Consider the following 22,696-nt stretch of genomic DNA (forward strand, 5'->3'; position numbering starts at 1 on the left):
GTTCCCTTGAAGGCTGGAGCTGCAACCGCATTCAGTCTCTGGGCCGGTTATAAAATAAAACACATTATAAAATATTACGAACTGGACACAAAAGCGCTCCGTGACCCGGCTAAACTTAACTTGAAAATAATAGCCTGTTAGCCTGGCTCTGTGACACACTCTGAAAAGTATTTTTGTGTAAAGTACAGGTGGTGTTGCGTTTTTTTCTCTCTTTTGTAAGCACGAATGAGCTTCTTGGATTGATGCATCTTGGGGGTTGCCAGCGGTTAGATGATCCTGAGGATTTTGAGTACGTTATACTTTTTCAGATCTGCGATGCCCAGGTTACCGTAAATATGGCCCAGATGTTGAAATGCTTTTGACTTGATAAAGGGAGGACTCCCTGTAATAAATATAAGTCAACTATTAATCTCCATGGACAACAGCTGGCTCCCAACACAATGGGATTCCTCTTGAGTAAACCAGTTTCAAGGAATTACACTAGTGGCGAAACCCAAATGTCCAGGAACTCACAATACATCAAAGAGCTATCTCTCTACCAGGTGGGGACAATAAACAGGAGATACAATCTACAATCTCCTACAACAAAAGGACTGCAGGAGATAGTATCTGGGCTGGAGACAAGCATGTGTTTGTCCTACAACAAAAGGAGACAATATCAACATTCCAGAGACCCACCCTGAATTTGCCCTGAGGACCATCAATTTCACTGAGGGGGCAATCTAACTTCATGGACATGAGCGGTCTCTACAGGCAGCTGGTGCAGGTACAAGATTGTGCCTTCCTAAGGATGAGTGGACACAAACTAAGAAGATGATTGGCTGGGACTGTTTGGGCATGGTGGCTATAAAGGTGTTGTGTGAGCAACACAGAGAGAGAACCAGAAAGAAAGAAGGAAGGATAACATCAAGGTGACGGGCACCCCCCCAATCCTTACATGCACACATAGAGTCATTAGCATAGTGTAGTTAGAGTCATAGAGCCTTGTATTTTAGACGTTTCTCTATATACTCATATATATGTATTTGTTATGTTAATAAACCCATTGTTTTAAGCCACTGGTGTAAGTGGAGTTTCATACGACGAGGAATCTGTAGTAGTTAAAGGAAAGCCAGACGGGTGAAAGTTATATATCCCGGGATTTAAAGGTGCTTTCTACACTCCCGAAAGCTTATCTATTATTTTAAATACTCTTAGTCCAATAAAAAAGGTATTACAAGATTCTGCAACATTCTGTTTTTTGCATTCTTATACACTGGACTAATAAGGCTACTCCAAACTACAGCCCAGATGTTTATAATCTACAATATATTGTTTACTTACCAGATGAATCATTTCCATGCCAATACATTGTGCGAGGCAGTGTGATGTTGATCGCTGTCTGAAAAGAGACCTTAAATGTAACCTAAAAATGAATCTTTGTTGCATTATACATATTTGTATTGCTGACTTGTTATTTTTACAAAAATGTAATATCTCACATTTTTACAGATTTTGAACCTCATTACAATAGCATCCAAGAAGGCAAAGGAGGCTCAGGGGGGAGATTAGAAGGTATGGTAAAATTTCCAATACAGTTGTTTAGTTTAACATGGGAAAGAGGTCAAATAAAATTTATTTTTATTTTGTTTTCAAGGAGACTTTCATGATTTGCAAATAGCACTTCCAAATGAAGACACTGTGCCAAATTCTGAAATAGGAGACAACCTTGTTGATTCACCAAACGTTCTCAGTTCACCTTCCCTGACATTGATGATAGACTGGCCACAACTGTGGATTAGTAAAAATGCATTTCTAAACTATACTACATCTGGTATGTAATGTGTTTTACAACATTTTGAATCTAATGTTAAACATATCTAAATCTTCATACAAATATAATATTTTATGTAGAGTGAAGGGAGATTTTAAGAAATAATTTTTTTAGGATATTTTCCCTCCCCCCATGAAGTAGCATATATATATATATTATAGGGTTGCAACTATTATTTTAATAATTGATTAGTTGGCCGATTATTTTTTGGATTAATCGGATAAAAAAATGCAATTTTTTTAATTTAAAATAATGTAATAAAAAAACTTACAATTTACACTTTCATCTCTTTATGACAATGACATTTCTCTATTCAACTTCTTATTTTACTGACATAATAATAAAAGCTAAAAGAACCCAAACACAGGGTTCTCAAACTAGGTTTTAACCCCTTAATGACGGGCTCAAAATGCATTGTTTTCAATGGGTTTAGGAACCGCCCATTGTCCTTAAGGGGTTAATACAAAGTTATCAGTAAATATTACCGTATTGGCTCGGATATAGGCCGCACCCTAAAAGTTTGGTGCTTTTTTAAAGAAAACGTTTTGTAATAGATATGCTGCCACTCTGTCCCCCCCACCCCCGAGATATGCTGCCACTCTGTCTCCCCCCTGAGATATGCTGCCACTGTCCTCCCCCCGAGATATGCTGCCACTGCCCACCCCCCGAGATATACTGCCACTGCTCCCCCACAAGATATACTGCCACTCTGTCCCCCCCCCACCCCCGAGATATGCTGCCACTCTGTCTCCCCCCCCGAGATATGCTGCCACTGTCCTCCCCCCGAGATATGCTGCCACTGCCCACCCCCCGAGATATGCTGCCACTGCTCCCCCACAAGATATACTGCCACTCTGTCCCCCCCTCCCAACTTACCAGAGCAGACTCCCAGGTGTCTTGCGGGGCCGGCGGGGGACATCTACGCAACACGCGTATACAACGTCCGGAAGTTGTATACGAGTATTGCGTAGATGTCCCCCGCCTGCCCCGCAAGACACCCGATAGTCTGCTCTGGTAAGTTTTGGGGGCAGAGGTATAACGCATCGTGCGGAGTTCACCGGCTGCAGCGATGCGCGTAAACAACCTCCGCTGCCGGCACGTCTGCACGATGTACTTAGACAATCTCCCGTGCCGGCACTCCCCCTGTGGGAAGTGCTGGCAGGGGAGGCTGTCTGAGCGTATCAGAGAGTAGGATGCAGGTCCCCTGCACCGCTGCGGGGGATCTGTATCCTAACCCTGCTGCCTGCCCGGCGCCCGGAACTGCATGTCCCGGGCGTCGAGCGCTAGACCGCAAATATAGGTCGCACCCCCACTTTAAAGACTTAAAGTGGGAGAAAAAAAGTGCGGCCTATATTCGGGACACTACGGTAATTCATATGTTAACTATTTTTCATATTTAATAAAAACGATGAGAAAAAAGTAGGGCTGCAACTAACGATTATTTTCATAATCGATTAGTTGGCCGATTATTTTTTCGATTTATCGATTAATCGGATAAAAAAAGAATGTACATTTTTCATTTAAAATAATTTAATAAACAAATTATGTTACATACAAACAGCAGAATAAAAAAAAAACTTTGATAAAATGCATTTCTTGTCTTTATTTCCCAACCAACCCCCCCAATTTATGCACATTTGAGCCCAGACATGCCACGCTGCCTCCCAGACATGCCACGCTGCCTCCCAGACATGCCACGCTGCCTCCCACATATGCTACTCCACGCTGCCTCCCACATATACCACTCCACGCTGCCTCCCACATATACCACTCCACGCTGCCTTCCACATATTCCACTCCACGGTGCCTCCCACATATACCACTCCACGCTGCCTCCCACATATACCACTCCACGCTGCCTCCCACATATACCACTCCACGCTGCCTCCCACATATTCCACTCCACGCTGCCTCCCACATATTCCACTCCACGCTGCCTCCCACATATTCCACTCCACGCTGCCTCCCACATATGCCACGCTGCCTCCCACATATGCCACGCTGCCTCCCACATATGCCACTCCACGCCGCCTCCCACATATGCTACTCCACGCTGCCTCCCACATATACCACTCCACGCTGCCTCCCACATATACTACTCCACGCTGCCTTCCACATATTCCACTCCACGCTGCCTCCCACATATACCACTCCACGCTCCCTCCCACATATACCACTCCACGTTGCCTCCCACATATACCACTCCACGCTGCCTCCCACATATTCCACTCCACGCTGCCTCCCACATATGCCACGCTGCTTCCCACATATGCCACGCTGCTTCCCACATATGCCACGCTGCTTCCCACATATGCCACGCTGCCTCCCACATATGCCACGCTGCCTCCCACATATGCCACGCCACTCTACCCCCCACATATGCCACGCCACTCTACCCCCACATATGCATCCTCCCCAGACATGCCACACTGCCTCCCAGACATGCCACACTGCCCTCCCCACATATGCCTTATATACCGTATATGCCTTATACCCCCAGATATGTCACTCCATCCTCCCCAGATATGCCTTATACCCCCAGATACCTCATAGTCCCCTCATAGAGTCACAGACCCCTTCGCATCACACTGACACCATACTTTTATAAATAAGTACTGGGTTAATCTTCACTGCCCCCAGGATTTAGATTCCCCTTAGTCTGCCCCCCTTTACCTCTAACTGCGCCTTAAGTTAACTTTATTAAATTAAATTAACCCTCAGTCCTCATTAAATTAACCCTAAACACCCTATTAACCATAACTACCCCTAAATTAACTCTAAATACCCCATCAAACACAACTACCCTAAATTAACCCTAAACACCCCATTAACCACAACTGCCTCAAATTAACCCCAAACACCCCATTAACCACAGCTGCTCCTATATTAACCCTAAACACCCCATTAACCATAGCTGCCCCTAAATTTACCCTAAACACCCCATTAACCATAGCTGGCCCTAAATTAACCCTAAACACCCCATTAACCATAGCTGCCCCTAAACACCCCATTAACCATAACTGCCCCTTAACACCCCATTAACCATAACTGCCCCTAAATTAACCCCTACCTCCCCTAACTTTCAGCAGCCCAAATATTAATTTTATACTTACAGTTAGATGAGTGTCACAGCCATGTGGTTCTGGCCTTCTGGGAGAAGGAAGGGGCGGGGCCAGTTGTCACAGTGATTACAGGGAGGGACTGGTAAGTAGGAGCTGCTGCGAGTCAGACTAAACGGATTATATAATGAGGGGTGTTTTTCAGAGCGTTTGCTCTGAAAAAACCCTCATTTTATAATCGATAAAAATCGATTCATCTTATCGATAATGAAATTCGTTGGCAACGATTTTCATTATCGATTATTATCGATTTTATCGATTAGTTGTTGCAGCCCTAGTGTGTATATATATATATATATATATATATATATATATAAATATATATGTGTGTGTGTATATGTATGTGTGTGTATATATATATATATATATATATATATATATATATGTGTGTGTGACCTCCCCCGGGTCAGCCCCCCCATATTAAGAATTTTTACAAAAGATCATTGCACTTGTTAGATCTTTGTTAGATCAGGTTTGATCAACTGTTTTTTTGTTAGATCTACTCTAAAATATGCAATATTTACAAGGCGGTATTCACAATCCTATTTTGTGTGCGGGGGATGGGTATACATATGGACTGGCCCCCCTCAACTGAAATTTGTTTTTTTTTTTATGGATTTTAGTAGATATTCGTTAGATCCAGTTAGATCAACTGTTTTTTTTTGTTAGATCTATCACGCAGGAGACGTTATTCACAATCCTATTTTGTGTGCGGGGGATGGGTATACATACGAGTTGGCCCCCCCTCAACTGAAATTTGGATTTTTTTTTTTAATGGATTTTGGTAGATATTCGTTAGATCCGGTTAGATCAACTGTTTTTTCCGTTAGATCTATCACGCAGGAGGCGGTATTCACAATCCTATTTTGTGTGCCGCAGGTGGGTATACACATGGGCTGGCCCCCCCTCAACTGAAATTTTGAATTGTTTTTTATGGATTTTGGTAGATATTGGTTAGATTCAGTAAGATCAACTGTTTTTTTTGTTAGATCTATCACGCAGGAGGCGGTATTCACAATCCTATTTTGTGTGTGGGGGATGGGTATACATATGGGCTGGCCCCCTCAACTGAAATTTGGATTTTTTTTTATGGATTTTGGTAGATATTCGTTAGATCAGGTTAGATCAACTGTTTTTTTCGTTAGATCTATCACGCCGGAGGCAGTATTCACAATCCTTTTTTGTGTGCTGGGGATGGGAATACATATGGGCTGGCCCCCCTCAACTGAAATTTGGAAATTTTTCAAATTTCAATATACATGTATACATCCGTGTATCAGATGATCAGAAACTGACCTTATGCAATATTGTATAATATTAAAATAACTTTATTTGCACCTAAATAATAATCACCAAAAAAAAATCTACCTAAAACTGTATGTTAAAAATAAGCATCCCTAGATCTGCTGCTTGTTATATTATTATATTAAATTAATTAATCTCAATTAATTTCAATTGGAATTGTTCTGTCTTCTTACACGTTCACACAGTGTGCAGTCTGACATTCAGTATAAACCATTCCTGTCTTCCAAATAAGAGGACTGTTCTTTGTAGTTTAACTTGTTTATTGGTGAACAGGTTGTTGAGTATATATGGCAAAACAGGATTGTAGTGCATAAGCGTGAGCACGTACATGTGATGTGATGTGGTAAAACTATAAGGATACAAATAACATGTATAAGTACAATGCATGTATAATGACATTACATAACAGTTAAGTACATGGCAAAATGGCTGCCTATACATAGAATGACATGACTAGCTAACAGTCTAACAGTTAACTTTCCTGAGTAATAATACAAATAACTGAACAGCTCTGAATACTATAATGTCCCTGAAACAGAAGTAAATGTCTCACCAGATATGCTATTACACAGATGGTGGAGTTTTGGAAGGAGACATACAGAGACAGCTCTGATGATGAGTCCTGGTGACTGAAGACTGTAAAATGGAGGCTCCTCCCTCCCAGAATGCCTTGCAATCACCCACAATGCATTATTCTTTAACTAGAAAACAAGGTGTAATACAACTTAACACCGCTAGATGGAGCTATAATTTACTAAAGAAGTCTAAGGTGGCAAAAAGGTGAACTGTAAAGTTTCTCAAACCCTGCTGGGCAGAACACTCCCCGTCTGGCGTCAACCGACGCCACTACTAGGTATCTCAAGGTGAAAACAATAAAACAAGTTCCGCTACTGGCCTGAGGAATAGCTTGCACTCGCCAAGCCTGCATACTTTGACCTCAGCCTTGCGTACGTTCCCATCCTTGCTTGGGAATGTGTTGGTGATGAGACCCAGTGGCCACTCATTCCGGTGTGACTGGCTGTCTTTCATGAGCATGACATCCCCATGTCTGATGTTCGGCTTGTTAGTTTGCCACTTCCTTCTCGACTGTAGGGTAGAGATATACTGCTTCCTCCACCTGTCCCAGAAGGCATTAGAAAGACTTTGCACCTGCCTCAATTGTCGTCTGTAGAGGTCTTTATCTTTGAATTCTCCAAGAGGAGCACTCGGACTGCTGGTCTTCTGCGTGAGGCAGTCTATTTCTTCAGCATAACATTCACGTTGTATAGTGCAAATTATTATGTTCTTGGACTTTTCCAAATTAGGAGTGGTAAAGGCATGTTTGCAGTGGTGCCAACCTTTGCAGGGCTTCTGGCTCTCAGGTAATGTTGATTTATAAGATTGAGCCATATGAACTAGACAGGTTATAGCACGAACAAGCGACATCCAGGTGGAGAACCTGACGAAACGATGAGATTTGAGTTGGTGATCCGAAGTCACCGTACATAGAACAGATACTTCAGGTCGGATTTCTTCGTCGGCATCTGAGTCTACCAATCCAAACGAGTCAGGTTCAATGTTGCAAGACGTTGAACAGTACAGGAATGCAGGACCCATAAACCATGTTGTGTCTTTAAGGTGACTTGTTGCTACAGATCTAGTCGCATGGTCCACAGGATTATGGTGTGTGGACACATAGTGCCACTGTTTAGGACAAGTGGATCTCCTGATCCTTAGCACCCGATTGCTGACATAAAAGCGTCTTGTTTCGTTGCAAATATATCCTAGGACTACCTTACTGTCCGTGTAAAACTCGACTTCCCCAATTTCCAGGTTCATTCCTGTTGTTATAAGTTTGACCAACTCCACTGCAAGCACGGCAGCGCAGAGTTCCAGTCTGGGTATCGTGTGCTCGCGGAGTGGCGCCAGTTTAGTCCGGCTCATAACAAAACCCACATGGCATTGTTCTTTGACATCTATGGTCTTCAAGTATGCTACGGCTGCAATCGCCTTGACTGAAGTGTCGCAGAAGATATAAAGTCTTTGCATCTTGACTTCAGTTGATGGCACGGAAGCATACGGTCGTGCCACACGAAGGCTGGACAAAGCTTTGAGAGATGTCCTCCATCCTGTCCACAGGTCTTTTTTCTCCATGGGAAGCGGATCATCCCAATCAGCCGTCTCTGTGGTGAAGTCTCTTAACAACATTTTACCTTGAATGGTAACAGGCGTTACGAATCTCAGAGGATCATATAAGATGTTTATGGTAGACAGGACTCCTCTGCGTGTGAAGGCTTTTTCTTCCTTGCTGATTTGGAAGGTGAATGTGTCTGCCTTTAAATCCCAGAGCAAACCAAGGCTTTGCTGCATCAGAAGGGAGTCTGTGCTAAGATCCAAGTCTTTTAGATCACTTGAGTAGTCTTGGGTTTTAAACAGTAAAGGCGCGACCCAGCTTTTTGACTTGTCTTTTACTATTCCTTGATCCATGATATCCAAGAACAGCCTGTCTTCTATGGACATTGCGACCCTGTTGTCTTCTCTTGTCCTGTGGAAGACTGTGCACCCTAAGTGATCTTGCTCACCATCGCAGGCGTGGTCTTCACAGGAGGGATCCACGAAAGGAGAAGGCACGGGTGCGCTGTGTGGCAATTCTTTTATCAGGAACCTACTCTGACATGGCTGGAATAGAGAAGGACATCCATTTTCAAGTGTGTTGGTGAGCATACTGTTGACTGAGGTCGGCTTGTGCGCTCCTCCTAGGCAGACGTCTCCTATGATGACCCATCCTAGGTCAAGTCTCTGGGCATATGGAGCATTTTGGGGGCCGTTAATCTGTCCTCTAGCCTTGTGAACTCGTAATATGTCTCTTCCAAGGAGTAAGACTATTGGGGCTTCTGGGTCCAGTTCCGGTATCAAGTGAGCTATACGCCTCAGGTGGGGGTGGTATGCTGCCACCTCTGGTGTAGGTATCTCAGACCGGTTGTCAGGAATGTGATTGCACTCCAGTATGGTTGGCAGGGACAAGCAGGTATGACCATCTATGGACTCTACCCTGTACCCAGTTGCTTTCCTCCCCGCCGTCTCAACGGTACCTGCACATGTCTTTAAGGAGTAGGGAGAACCGGGCCCTACGATGTTGAAGGTGTCGAAGAAGGTGGATTTAGCTAAAGACCTATTGCTTTGATCATCTAAGATTGCATATACCTTGATCGCCGTATCTCGGTGACCGACCGGATAAACTCTGACAAGGCAGATTTTTGAGCAGGACTTCCCTCCTGCAAGTCCTTTACAGATCTCTGTACACTGAGAAGTGACTGCTGGGGTGTCTATGTCAGTGTCTATCTGCTTTCTGTCATGCCCCTCTCCTTGGGATGATGTTTGAGAGGGTGGTCCAGGGTGTAAAGCCGTGTTGTGTTCTGTGCTACCGCATTCTGTGCATGTCACACTGACCTTACAGTTCCTGGCGTAGTGCGATGTTGTACTGCAGCATCTGAAGCAGATGTTGTTTTCTTTGAGGAATTCTTTGCGGTCCTCTAAGGACTTCTCTCTGAAGGCTCTGCATTTTAGTAGAGAATGTGGTTTCTTGTGCAGGGGGCATTGTCTGGTAAGATCTTCGAGTTTGTTCCCTTGAGAGGATTTAAACGACCTGTAAGGAGAACCTGTGGAGGCAACATTAGTTTTGTGGACTGCCACTGGTGTTTTATGAGATTTGACACCAGGGGTAGTAGGACATGACAATGTAAAGTCAAAACTGGGATCATTTCTGATCCTTGCTTGTTGAGCAACAAAGTCTACAAACACCCTGAAGGGGGGAAATGGTACATTATGAACCTGTTTATAATGAGAACCATGCGTGATCCATTTCTCCTGTAGGTTATAAGGGAGTTTTAGAACAATCGGATTAACGCCTCGGGCGGTGTCCAGGAATGCTAGCCCTGGCAGATCTCCTTCTGCTTGAGCAACCTGTACCTCTATTAGTAAGTCACTGAGTTCCCTGAGCTTTTGGTAACCCTTACCCACTATTCTGGGAAAATGATCAACTCTCTTATATAAAGCATTTTCTATAGCTTCTATTGACCCATAACACTCATCAAGTCTTTCCCACACCATCTTTAGGCCTTTGCTTGGATAGTTTATGTTAATGTCTCTGATTCTTCTGGCGTGTTCAGCAGACTCATTTCCAAGCCATTTTACCAAGAGATCTAACTCCTCACTACAGGAAAGATCTAAGTCCCTTATGGCGTTCTGGAAGGAGGCTCGCCATGCCCTGTAGTTCTCGGGGCGATCTGTGAACTTTACAAGTCCCTTGGTAACCAGCTCCCGTTTAGCAAAGAACTTAGCGAAGTCCATGGCAGCCCGGTTAGCGTCAATACTACCCGGTGTGCTGTTGTTATGCTGAGTGTGTGGTGTATCACCATACCTTTTAGAGATTTCTGGCTTAGGGAAGTCTGTATAATACCGTTCTGACGCGAAGGGTGTCCCTTGAAGTCGAAGCGAAGGATGTAGCTTTTGTTCTGTAGGGCGGTAGTTGTGGTCAGCATCTCTTTGTCGCATATCGTCCTGCTCGAGGTACTATGGTTCACGGTAGGATCTTTGGCACTCTGTATAAACTGGTTGATGTACTGGATCATAGTTGTCATCTGTCTTGGGATGCTGATGGACATATTCTGAGACGCGCTGTGCTGGATCTTGTTGATCTAGGTCTGGCCCGAGTACTTGGCTGTGTTTCTCAGATTCAGCGAACTCCATGGCTTCTAGGAACTCTGCTTTGGCTATTGCGGCTGCCGCTTCTTTCTCCACTGCGAGTTTTTTCAGTGACGCCTGCAGACACGCTGTCTCTTTCTTTAGTTGCGTCTCTTGTGCAGCAAAGGAAGACCTTACTTTTGCAGCCTCAGCTTCTGCACGGGCGAGAGCAGCCATTTCTTTTATTGATGACTTGCTAGAGCGGCTTGCTCGTGACCTTGTCCCGTATGTTGATGCCTTGCTAGTGGACATGGTGTGCCTGTTTGCTGGCTGCTTAATGTCTCTGTGCAGACTCAGTCTAGGTAGGACTAGGAACGGACTTCAACGTGGTTTGGATCGTGTCACGCTTGCTGGGGGCTGCACTCTCGCTTCTTGTGACTGTATGGCCGCCGCTGCAATCTTGTACATAGGACTGCGTTGCTGATGGCGGCTCCGTACAGTCAGATCCACTATCGCTGGTGACTAGCAATCTGTTTTACTGTTCTGTCTTCTTACACGTTCACACAGTGTGCAGTCTGACATTCAGTATAAACCATTCCTGTCTTCCAAATAAGAGGACTGTTCTTTGTAGTTTAACTTGTTTATTGGTGAACAGGTTGTTGAGTATATATGGCAAAACAGGATTGTAGTGCATAAGCGTGAGCACGTACATGTGATGTGATGTGGTAAAACTATAAGGATACAAATAACATGTATAAGTACAAGGCACATGAAATGCATGTATAATGACATTACATAACAGTTAAGTACATGGCAAAATGGCTGCCTATACATAGAATGACATGACTAGCTAACAGTCTAACAGTTAACTTTCCTGAGTAATAATACAAATAACTGAACAGCTCTGAATACTATAATGTCCCTGAAACAGAAGTAAATGTCTCACCAGATATGCTATTACACAGATGGTGGAGTTTTGGAAGGAGACATACAGAGACAGCTCTGATGATGAGTCCTGGTGACTGAAGACTGTAAAATGGAGGCTCCTCCCTCCCAGAATGCCTTGCAATCACCCACAATGCATTATTCTTTAACTAGAAAACAAGGTGTAATACAACTTAACACCGCTAGATGGAGCTATAATTTACTAAAGAAGTCTAAGGTGGCAAAAAGGTGAACTGTAAAGTTTCTCAAACCCTGCTGGGCAGAACAGGAATATATATTAATTTTTTATTACCATATTTTCAATTTGCTGATTTTAAAACGACCCTGATTATAAGACGACCCCCAAAATCTGAATATTAATTTATGAAAAAAAGAAAAAGCCTGAATAAAAGACGACCCTATCGGAAAAAAGTTTTACCAGTAAATGTTAATTCATGTAAACCATGTGAACAATTTTTTTTATAGAAAACTTATGATTGAGAAAAATATTTTGCTTTTATTTACTTTTCTTTTCAACCTGCCCCCCCAGTTATGCACATCTGCCCCCTGGCTTGCCACTCTTCCCCAGAAATGCCTTATACCCCCTATATGCCACTGTGCCCCATGATATGCCTTTTAACCCTCTAAATGCCACTGTGCCCCATGATATGCCTTTTGACCCCCATGTACCTCTCTGCCTCCAGAATGCCACTCTGGCATTTAGGGGGTTAAAAGGCATATTATGGGGCAGAGTGGCGTATAGAGGGTTAAAAGGCATTTCTGGAGGCAGAGTGGCATTAAGGGGGTTAAAAGGCATTTCACAGAGCACTCTGCCTCCAGAAATGTCTTTTGCCCCCCATTTAACACTCCCCCCCTCCAAACTTACCAGAGCGTCCCCGGCGCGTAGTCCGGGCAGCGTGTAGAGCTCTATGCGCTTCGTGTAGACAACTTCCGCAGCAGCCGGGAGGAGGTGCGGTTGGCAGCGGGGGTTGTCTGCGTCCATCGCGCAGACCTTCCCCGGCTGTCAGAGATCACGGGGAACTCTGATCTCTGACAGCCGGGGAAGGTCTGCGCGATGGACGCAGACAACCCACACTGCTAAACGCACCTCTTCCCGACTGCAGCGGAAGTTGTGTACGCGAATCGCGTAGAGCTCTACACGCTGCCCGGTGCTTAGTCCTGGCAGCGTGTAGAGCTCTACGAGAATCGAGTAGAGAGCTACAGACTGCCTGGACTAAGCACCAGGCACTCAGAAGTACCGGTAAGTTGGTGGGGGGGGAGAGACTGGAGGATCCAGGTCCCCTGCATCTCTTCGGGGGATCTGGATCTTAGTCAGATCTAGTTGAGGTCTGATTATAAGACGACCCCGATTATAAGACATTTGCTCTGGAAAAAACCTTGTCTTATAATCGAGCAAATACGGTAATAACAATGCTATTTCACTAGACCCATGATGTTTATATACATGTTTGAATATTATTCTAAATTATTATAATTATCTAATAGTGTGTATATATATATCAAATATATCTTTGATATATATCAAAGATGTTTATTTGTACATATCACAGTATTAGTCTACACGATAAATATGATGAAAGCGAAAAAAATCATGCTTATGTATTGCAACCTATCACGTATCCTATCCAAAACAAACATATGGACATATGGATGCCACAGTCTTCACCGTAAGTAAGGCTATGTCTAAAACCATCAACACATCAACCCTTTTATGAGGGTCTATAACATACATCAATACTGCATGTTACTAGACAAATGATGAGAATTTTTCATTTAAGCCCCCTGGGGACATTGTCTTTAAATGGAAAATCCAAAAAGTTTCTCGTTGAAGCAACATCCTCACCCCATCTCCCCCTCTTCTAGATTCCAGCATGTGGTCAATACCTATAAACCGCAATGATGACAATGGATGTTGGTTGTCAAGGAAATGTTTTGCCACCGGCTTATCCGAATCACCATCTCTGTAAGCCACTCGTATACTTGATCAATGGCCTCTGATTCTTTCGCCCAACGTACATTCGGTTTTCCCTTTATATGCCAGGCCACAGGGACATTGTATCTTGTAGATAACAAATTCACTTTTGCATGTAATCCAATGTGGTATCTGAAACACTTTACCAGTGTGTGGAAGGGCGAAAGATTTTCCTGGAGTCATGTGGCTACAGGTTACACAGCCAAGGCATCTAACACTGCCCTCATTGCCATATTGTCTGTTGGTACTTGAATAACTCTCAACTGGGTCTATTTTCACCAGGAGATCACGTAGGTTTTTATTTCGTTTAAAACACATAATCGGTCTCTGTTGAAACACTTTAGGCTAGGTGCTATCTGTTATATTCCAATTTTTGTTTATACTATCTACCAAGGCCTTGCTATCTTGATTGTATGTAGTTGTACATATTAATCTGGACGCCTTTGATTTGGTCTCCATGGGCCGCAGAAATTTGGACTTGTGTATATCCTCTTGCTGCAAATTTTTGTTGCATTTGTACCAACTGAGTCTGTGCGTGAATTGTGAATATGTCAACGATTGTATAAGATGCTTGGGGTGAGCACTTTTTGCATGTAAAATGGTGTTCCTGTCTGTCGGTTTAGTGTATAGAGTATAAATGAGTCTATCATTCTCAATATATATTTCAAGGTCCAGATACTGTATTATCCTCTCATCAATTTGTGTTGTGACCTTGATTGGTGTTGACAACAAATTTACCGTATTGGCTTGGATATAGGCCGCCCCCGTATATAGGCCGCACCCTAAAAGTTTGGTGCTTTTTTAAAGAAAACGTTTTTTTCTTTAAAAAAGCACCAAAAAAACATGCTGCCACTGTCCTCCCTCCCCGAGATATGCTGCCACTGTCCTCCCTCCCCGAGATATGCTACCACTGTCCTCCCTCCCCGAGATATGCTACCACTGTCCTCCCTCCCCAAGATATGCTACCACTGTCCTCCTCTGCCCCCCCCCCCGACTTACCGGAGCAGACTCCCCTGCCAGCACTTCCCACGGCAGATTTCGGTTGGGGGGGGCAGAGGTAAAACGCATCGTGCGGGGTTAGGATACAGATCCCCCGCAGCGGTGCAGGGGACCTGCATCCTACTCCCCGATACGCTTAGACAACCTCCCGTGCCGGCAACCCCCCCGTGGGAAGTGCTGGCAGGGGAGGCTGTCTGAGCGTATCAGGGAGTAGGATGCAGGTCCCCTGCACCGCTGCGGGGGATCTGTATCCTAACCCCGCTGCCTGCCCGACTTAAAGTGGGGGGAAAAAGTGCGGCCTATATTTCGAGCCAATACGGTATATGGTTAACAAAATTCTGAGCTTCTTTCACTGTTGCCACATAATTAGAATATCGTCAATTTAATGAAAATATTTGGCTCCACACCTTCCTCATGGGGTATTATCGTGTAGAGGTATTTGACATCCATAGATAACAATACCATTTCTGACATGCTCCCTTGCATTTCCTTCAATTGTTTAATCAAAGTGCCAGTATCCTTTATAATGGTGGGAATTACTTTTACTGATCTTTTAAATTGAAAGTCCAACCATTTGGCAACTGGTTCTAGAATCCCGCCAATTGCCGACACAATTGGTCGCCCTGGTGGATGTTCCGGATTCTTGTGGATCTTTGGGAGCGTGTACAGTACCGCAATTCTTGGATGTACTGCTAATAGGTAGTCATGTTCATCTGTGATTATATAGTTCATTTGAAGTCCCAAATTCAAAATTTCCTCCAATTTTCATCTCACAGTATTTGTTGGATCCCCTGGGATTTTCCTATATGTAGATGTGTCAGCTAATTGTGTTCTGATTTCTGTGGTAATCTTGTATAACAATACCTCCCCCTTTATCAGCCAGACGAATTGCTACCGACGTATCTTTACTGAGATTTTCCAATGGCTTCTGTTCCCTTCTAGTCACATTATATGTTGATTTTTTTCTGTTGGTGTAACTTCTCGGTTACCTCCGTTTTTACCGTATTCAAAAAGGTTTTGATGGTTGCTTGTGACAGAGATGGGTCAAATTTACTTCTGGGCTTAAATGAACTTGCTTTATTCCTATTTTCTAGATTTAAAGAAGTCTCCTCTTTGTTGTTTTGCTGTTGCATAAATACTTGAATGTGTGCACTAATGTTTCTAAGGCTTGAGAAAGACCTGTGCGTCGAAACGTTGCCTGTGTGAAATAAACTCACCTTATCAATTGAGTGCTGAGCCTCTACTTCTTTATTTTGGAGCATGCATGAGTAGACGGGGAGATGATAGCACCATTAACATTTTGGAGAGGTTAAGTTTCAAGAAACGTGCAGACATCCAGGTATATATATATATATATATATATATATATATATATACCGTATTTGCTCGATTATAAGACGAGGTTTTTTTCAGAGCAAATGCTCTGAAAAATAACCCTCGTCTTGTAATCGGGGTCGTCTTCTAATCAGACCTCAAATGAGGTCTGACTATCAGACTAAGATCCAGATCCCCCGCATCGCTGCAGGGGACCTGGATCCTCCTGTATGGTAACCTCAGCTGCTGCCGGCGTCTATCACCGAGCGCTGGCGAAAGTGCCGGCAGCAGCCGAGGTTGCATAAGCGCATACCTTCCCGGGATAGCCCGCCCACTGTGGGGAAGCAGAGCCGGTTGGGGAGATTCCTCCAGAAGACCGGAACCCGGCGGTACTGCGCTGTCCCTGCACAGACCTCTTCAATTTTCTGGAGGAGGCGGGGCCTAGCGGGGTCAAACAGCGTCATGCTGTAATCCCGCGGGAGCTGCAGCAAGCGCCTGCTGAGGCATCACGGTGAGTGAAGTGCCTGAGTGGGTAGTTAAGTGTCTGGGTGGGTAGGTAAGTGTAAGTGTCTGGGTGGGTAGGTAAGTGTAAGTGTCTGGGTGGGTAGGTAAGTGTCTGGGTGGGTAGGTAAGTGTAAGTGTCTGGGTGGGTAGGTAAGTGTCTGGGTGGGTAGGGAAGTGTAAGTGTCTCAGTGAGTAGGTAAGTGTCTGGGTGGGTAGGGAAGTGTAAGTGTCTCAGTGGGTAGGTAAGTGTCTGGATGGGTAGGTAAGTGTAAGTGTCTCAGTGGGTAGGTAAGTGTCTGGGTGGGTAGGTAAGTGTCTGGGTGGGTAGTGTCTGAGTATGTAAGTGTCCCCCTATATGCCACTCTGTCCCATGATATGCCTTTTAACCCCCTATATGCCAGAGTGGCATATAGGGGGTTAAAAGGCATATCATGGGACAGAGTGGCATATAGGAGGGTATAAGGCATGCCTGGGGGCAGATGTGCATAACTGGAGGGCAGGTTGGTAAATAAAAGGAAATTAAAAACAAACAGTTTACATGAATTATTATTTATTTACTAGTAAAACTTTTTTCCTATGGGTCGTCTTATAATCAGGCTTTTTCTTTTTTCCTAAATTAATATTCAGATTTTGGGGGGTCGTCTTATAATCGGGGTCGTCTTATAATCGAGCAAATACGGTATATATATATATACACACACACACATCGATTTTCGATTTTATCCTTATATAATCCGACCTCAAACAGAGATCGGATTATAACACTAGAATCCAGATCCCCCGCAACGCTGCAGGGGACCTGGATTCCCCTCACTGTCGACTGGTCTCTCACTTCCGTCTCTCTCCCCCCTCCCATACACCCCTCTGACTCCTCCCCCCTCCCATACACTGCTCTGCCTCTCTCTCCCGACTCCCTGGTATTTTGTGAACCTCCGTTGCTGACAGGCACTTTCACTGCAGCTTCATAGAAGCCTCAGCGTAAGTGAAGGGCAGTAACGGAGGCTGTCTGTGCGCATCGTGCAGACCCCCACCGGCTGACAGAGAATCGAGGTCTCCTGCAGAGGATCATCCTCTCTGTCAGCTGGTGGGGGTCTGCATCGCACAGACAGCCTCTGTTACTGCCCTTCACTTACGCTGAGGCTTCTATGAAGCTGCAGTGTAAGTGCCTGTCAGCAATGGAGGTTCACAAAATACCAGGGAGCCGGGTAGAGAGGCAGAGTGGTGTGTGGAAGGGGGGAGGAGTCAGAGGGGTGTGTGGGAGCCACCCTCCCATACACCACTCTGGCTCTTCCCCCTCCCATACGCCACTCTGCCTCTCTACCCGGCTCCCTTGTCTCTTGTGAACCTCGGTTGCTGACAGGAGGCATAGTGGAGTATGGGAGGGGGGAGGAGGCAGAGTGGAGTATGGGAGGGGGGAGGAGCCAGAGTGGAGTATGGGAGGGGGAGGGGCGGTAGTGGAGTATGGGAGGGGGGAGAAGCCAGAGTGGTGTATGGAAGGGGGAGGGGCCAGAGTGGTGTATAGGAGGGGAGGAGGCAAAGTGGTGTATGTGAGGGGGAGGAGGCAGAGTGGAGTATGGGAGGGGGGAGGAGCCAGAGTGGAGTATGGGAGGGGCCAGAGTGGAGTATGGGAGGGGGGAGGAGCCAGAGTGGTGTATGGAAGGGGAGGAGCCAGAGTGGTGTATAGGAGGGGGGAGGAGGCAAAGTGGTATATGGGAGGGGGAGGAGGCAGAGTGGCGTATGGGAGGGGGGGAGGAGGCAGAGTGGAGTATGGGAGGGGGAGGAGGCAGAGTGGTGTATGGGAGGGGGAGGAGGCAGAGTGGAGTATGGGAGAGGGGAGGAGGCAGAGTGGTGTATGGGAGGGGGAGGAGGCAGAGTCGAGTATGGGAGGGGGGAGGAGGCAGAGTGGAGTATGGGAGGGGGAGGAGGCAGAGTGGTGTATGGGAGGGGGGAGGAGGCAGAGTGGTGTATGGGAGGGGGGAGGAGGCAGAGTGGTGTATGGGAGGGGGAGGAGGCAGAGTGGTGTATGGGTGAGTTATAGTGGTGTATGGGGGTATAACGAATTTCAGGGAGGCAGAATGGCATATCTGTTATGGTGTATAGGGGAGGTAGAGTGGTGTATGGGGGGGTATAATTAATTTCAGAGTGGCATATCTGGGGGAGGCAGAGTGGTGAATCAGGGAGAATTTCAGGGTGGTGCAGGGCATTTATGGGGAGCGGAGTGGCATATCAGGGTGCACAGTGGCATATAGGGAGGTATAAGGCATAAATGGGGGCGAGTGGCATATTGGAAGTTATAAGGCATATCAGGGGGGCATAAGACATATCTGGGGGTAAAAGGTATATCAGGGACTCAGTTGGATATCACTGGCATATAAGGAGTATTAGGCATATCGGGGGCACAGTGGAATCTCTGGCATATAAGAGGTATAAGGCATTTATGGGGCAGAGTGGCAAGCTGGGGGTCAGATGTGCATAACTGGGGGCAGTTTGGTAAATAAAAGAAAATATAAACAAGGCTATTTTCTCAGTTTTTATTAAATATGAAAAATAGTTAACATATGAATTAATATTTACTAATAACTTTGTATTAAAACCTAGTTTGAGAAACACTGTGTTTGGGTTCTTGTAGCTTTTATTATTATGTCAGTAAAATAAGAAGGTGAATAGCGAGAGGCCATTGCAATAAAGAGATAAAAGCGTAAATTGTACGTTTTTTATTACATTATTTTAAATAAAAAAATTGCATTTTTTATCCGATTAATCGAAAAAATAATCGGCCAACTAATCGATTATTAAAATAATCGTTAGTTGCAGCCCTACTGCACTTTTACCTATTGTGTAATACACCTTAAATCCCTCTAGACTGTAAGCTCGTTTGAGTAGGGCCCTCCTCACCTGTTGTCTCTGTTAGTCATTTTGTTATGTTACATACTACTTATTATGTCTTGTCTACCCATTGTACAGCGCTACGCTATATAAAACAATAAATATATATAATTGTTAACAGCAATCACACTACTATCATGCACAGGCAACCAGTACATGCTAGAACCTGGGCATGATAGGAGTGTGAGTTCAGTAACATTATTACTTATATGATTGTTAGAAGCAATTACACTCCTATCATGCAAAATGCTGTTAGAAATCATATATATATATATATATATATAAAGCACTTTCAAAAGATGGTCAGCACTCCTGGTCTTTAAATTAACAATTTCTCTTTATTCAAAGTCGACGTTTCAGTCATTACTGACTTTCCTCAGGACATGAGGAAAGTCAGTAATGACTGAAACATCGACTTTGTTTGAATAAAGAGAAATTGTTAATTTAAAGACCAGGAGTGCTGACCATCTTTTGAAAGTGCTTTATATATATATATATATATATATATATATATATATATATGATTTCTAACAGCATTTTGCATGATAGGAGTGTAATTGCTTCTAACAATCATATAAGTAATAATGTTACTGAAATCACACTCCTATCATGCCCAGGTTCTAGCATGTACTGGTTGCCTGTGCATGATAGTAGTGTGATTGCTGTTAACAATTATATATATTTATTGTTTTATATAGCGTAGCGCTGTACAATGGGTAGACAAGACATAATAAGTAGTATGTAACATAACAAAATGACTAACAGAGACAACAGGTGAGGAGGGCCCTACTCAAACGAGCTTACAGTCTAGAGGGATTTAGGGTGTATTACACAATAGGTAAAAGTGCAGTAGGGCTGCAACTAACGATTATTTTAATAATCGATTAGTTGGCCGATTATTTTTTCGATTAATCGGATAAAAAATGCAATTTTTTTATTTAAAATAATGTAATAAAAAACGTACAATTTACGCTTTTATCTCTTTATTGCAATGGCCTCTCGCTATTCACCTTCTTATTTTACTGACATAATAATAAAAGCTACAAGAACCCAAACACAGTGTTTCTCAAGACCTGGGGTGCTGACCATCTTTTGTAAGTGCTTTATATGGAAACTGCTGGTTACTAGCACCAGGCTTGGGAAACTTGGAATGGTGTGCAATGGACCTTGTGAGTATATGTGTGTGTGTGTGTGTGTGTGTGTGTGTGTGTATATATATATATATATATATATATATATATATTTGCATTTTTTGTCCAATTTTGGTGTGTTACTTACTTTTAATAAAAATGGTTAACACATCAAAAAAAATCACACACACACACTCATATACTCATTCATTTACTGTCATAAATCTACTCACCCTCTCCCCCAGTGGCGTCGGCAGTGGGGGGCCAGAGGGGGCCATGGCCCCCCCTACATCATGCTGTGCCCCCCCAATTGAAACGCCGTCTTTTTTTTTTTAATAGACCCGGAGGAGAGAGTGAGAGGCGCCGAGCGGTTGCTGAGGAATAAGTTCTCAGCAACTGTTCGGCGCCTCTCACTCTTCTCCGCGACCGCGAGGCCTCTGCCTTGTTCGCAGTGCCATTTCAAGCTGAGCGCCGGTATATGTCGTCATATCCGGCGCCCAGTAGTGAAGCCGGCAGAACCAGGGATACAGAGACCTCGCGATCTCACCGCTTGACAAGCCCAAGGTAAGTGAACTTCAAAGGGAGGAGGGGGGTAAAAAGTTAGGAGGGGGTTAGAGAGTCAGAAGAGGTAGATAGGGATAGATTGGGAGGGAGAAAGGATAGATTGGGAGGGGAGAAAGGATAGATTGGGAGGGAGAGGGGGATAGATAGGATAGATTGGGAGGGAGAGGGGGTAGATAGGATAGATTGGGAGGGAGAGGGGGTAGATAGGATAGATTGGGAGGGAGAGGGGGGGTAGATAGGATAGATTGGGAGGGAGAGGGGGGGTAGATGAGATAGATAGGGAGGGAGATGGGGGTAGATGGGATAGATTGGGAGGGAGAGGGGGTAGATAGGGAGGGAGATGGGATAGATTGGGAGGGTGAGGGGGTAGGTGGGATAGATTGGGAGGGAGAGGGGGGTAGATGAGATAGATTGGGAGGGAGAGGGGGGTAGATGAGATAGATTGGGAGGGAGAGGGGGGTAGATGAGATAGATTGGGAGGGAGAGGGGGGTAGATGGGATAGATTGGGAGGGAGAGGGGGGTAGATGGGATAGATTGGGAGGGAGAGGGGGGTACATAGGATAGATTGGGAGGGAGAGGGGGGTACATAGGATAGATTGGGAGGCAGATGTGGCTGATAGGGAGGCAGATGTGGTAGATAGGGAGGGAGAGGGGGGTAGATGGGATAGATTGGGAGGGAGAGGGGTTATAGGGATAGATTGGGAGGGAGAGGGGGATAGATAGGATTGATTGGAAGGGAGAGGGGGTAGATAGGATAGATTGGGAGGCAGATGTGGTAGATAGGGAGGGAGAGGGGGTAGATAGGATAGATTGGGAGGGAGAGGGGGGGTACATAGGATAGATTGGGAGGGAGAGGGGGGTACATAGGATAGATTGGGAGGCAGATGTGGTAGATAGGGAGGGAGAGGGGGTAGATAGGATAGATTGGGAGGGAGAGGGGGTAGATAGGATAGATTAGGAGGGAGAGGTGTGTATGGGACAAACATAGCGTACGTTCAGCTGTTGACACAATGTGTAATTTGGGTGCTGGTCAGGTTCTATGTGGGCAGTGTGGACACCAGGGCTGGCTTTGGGGGTGTGTGACCAGTGATCTATGCCTGTAATTTAGGGGGTTTTATCTATACCTTTAATGCAGAGTTTATATGTAATTTCCAATTGATTTATATCTGCAAAGCTGGGTTTTGTGTCATTCTGTTCATCTGTATCGGCTATATTTCCATACATTATTTATGTTTACCTGCAAATATAGGATTTGCATGTCTTATTCAGTTGATCAATACCTGGAGTGCTGTTTCAATGTGTTGATTATTTGATCTAAACCTTCAGTGCTGAGTGTACATGTGATTTCCAGTTGATATATACCTGCAATGCTGGGTTTGTGTGTTTCTGTTGGTTTATACCTGCAATGCTATGTTTCCATACATTATTTATGTATACCTGCAAATACAAGGTTTTTTTTTTATCTCATTCAGTTGCATGTGC

General features: G+C 44.6%; 1 protein-coding gene across 1 annotated transcript in view; it reads left to right on the forward strand.

The window, feature by feature from the left end:
• The first annotated feature begins 270 nt into the window (after positions 1-270).
• The window catches only part of PKD1L1 (polycystin 1 like 1, transient receptor potential channel interacting), an 83,558-nt gene continuing 61,132 nt past the window's right edge, over positions 271-22,696 (forward strand). The window contains exons 1-3 of the mRNA XM_053467814.1: positions 271-289; positions 1,492-1,554; positions 1,637-1,813. Coding sequence (XP_053323789.1) covers positions 271-289; positions 1,492-1,554; positions 1,637-1,813 — 259 coding nt within the window. The remainder of the gene's footprint in view (positions 290-1,491; positions 1,555-1,636; positions 1,814-22,696) is intronic.

This window comes from Spea bombifrons, chromosome 5 (genome assembly GCF_027358695.1).
Source record: "Spea bombifrons isolate aSpeBom1 chromosome 5, aSpeBom1.2.pri, whole genome shotgun sequence".
NCBI lineage: Eukaryota > Metazoa > Chordata > Amphibia > Anura > Pelobatidae > Spea > Spea bombifrons.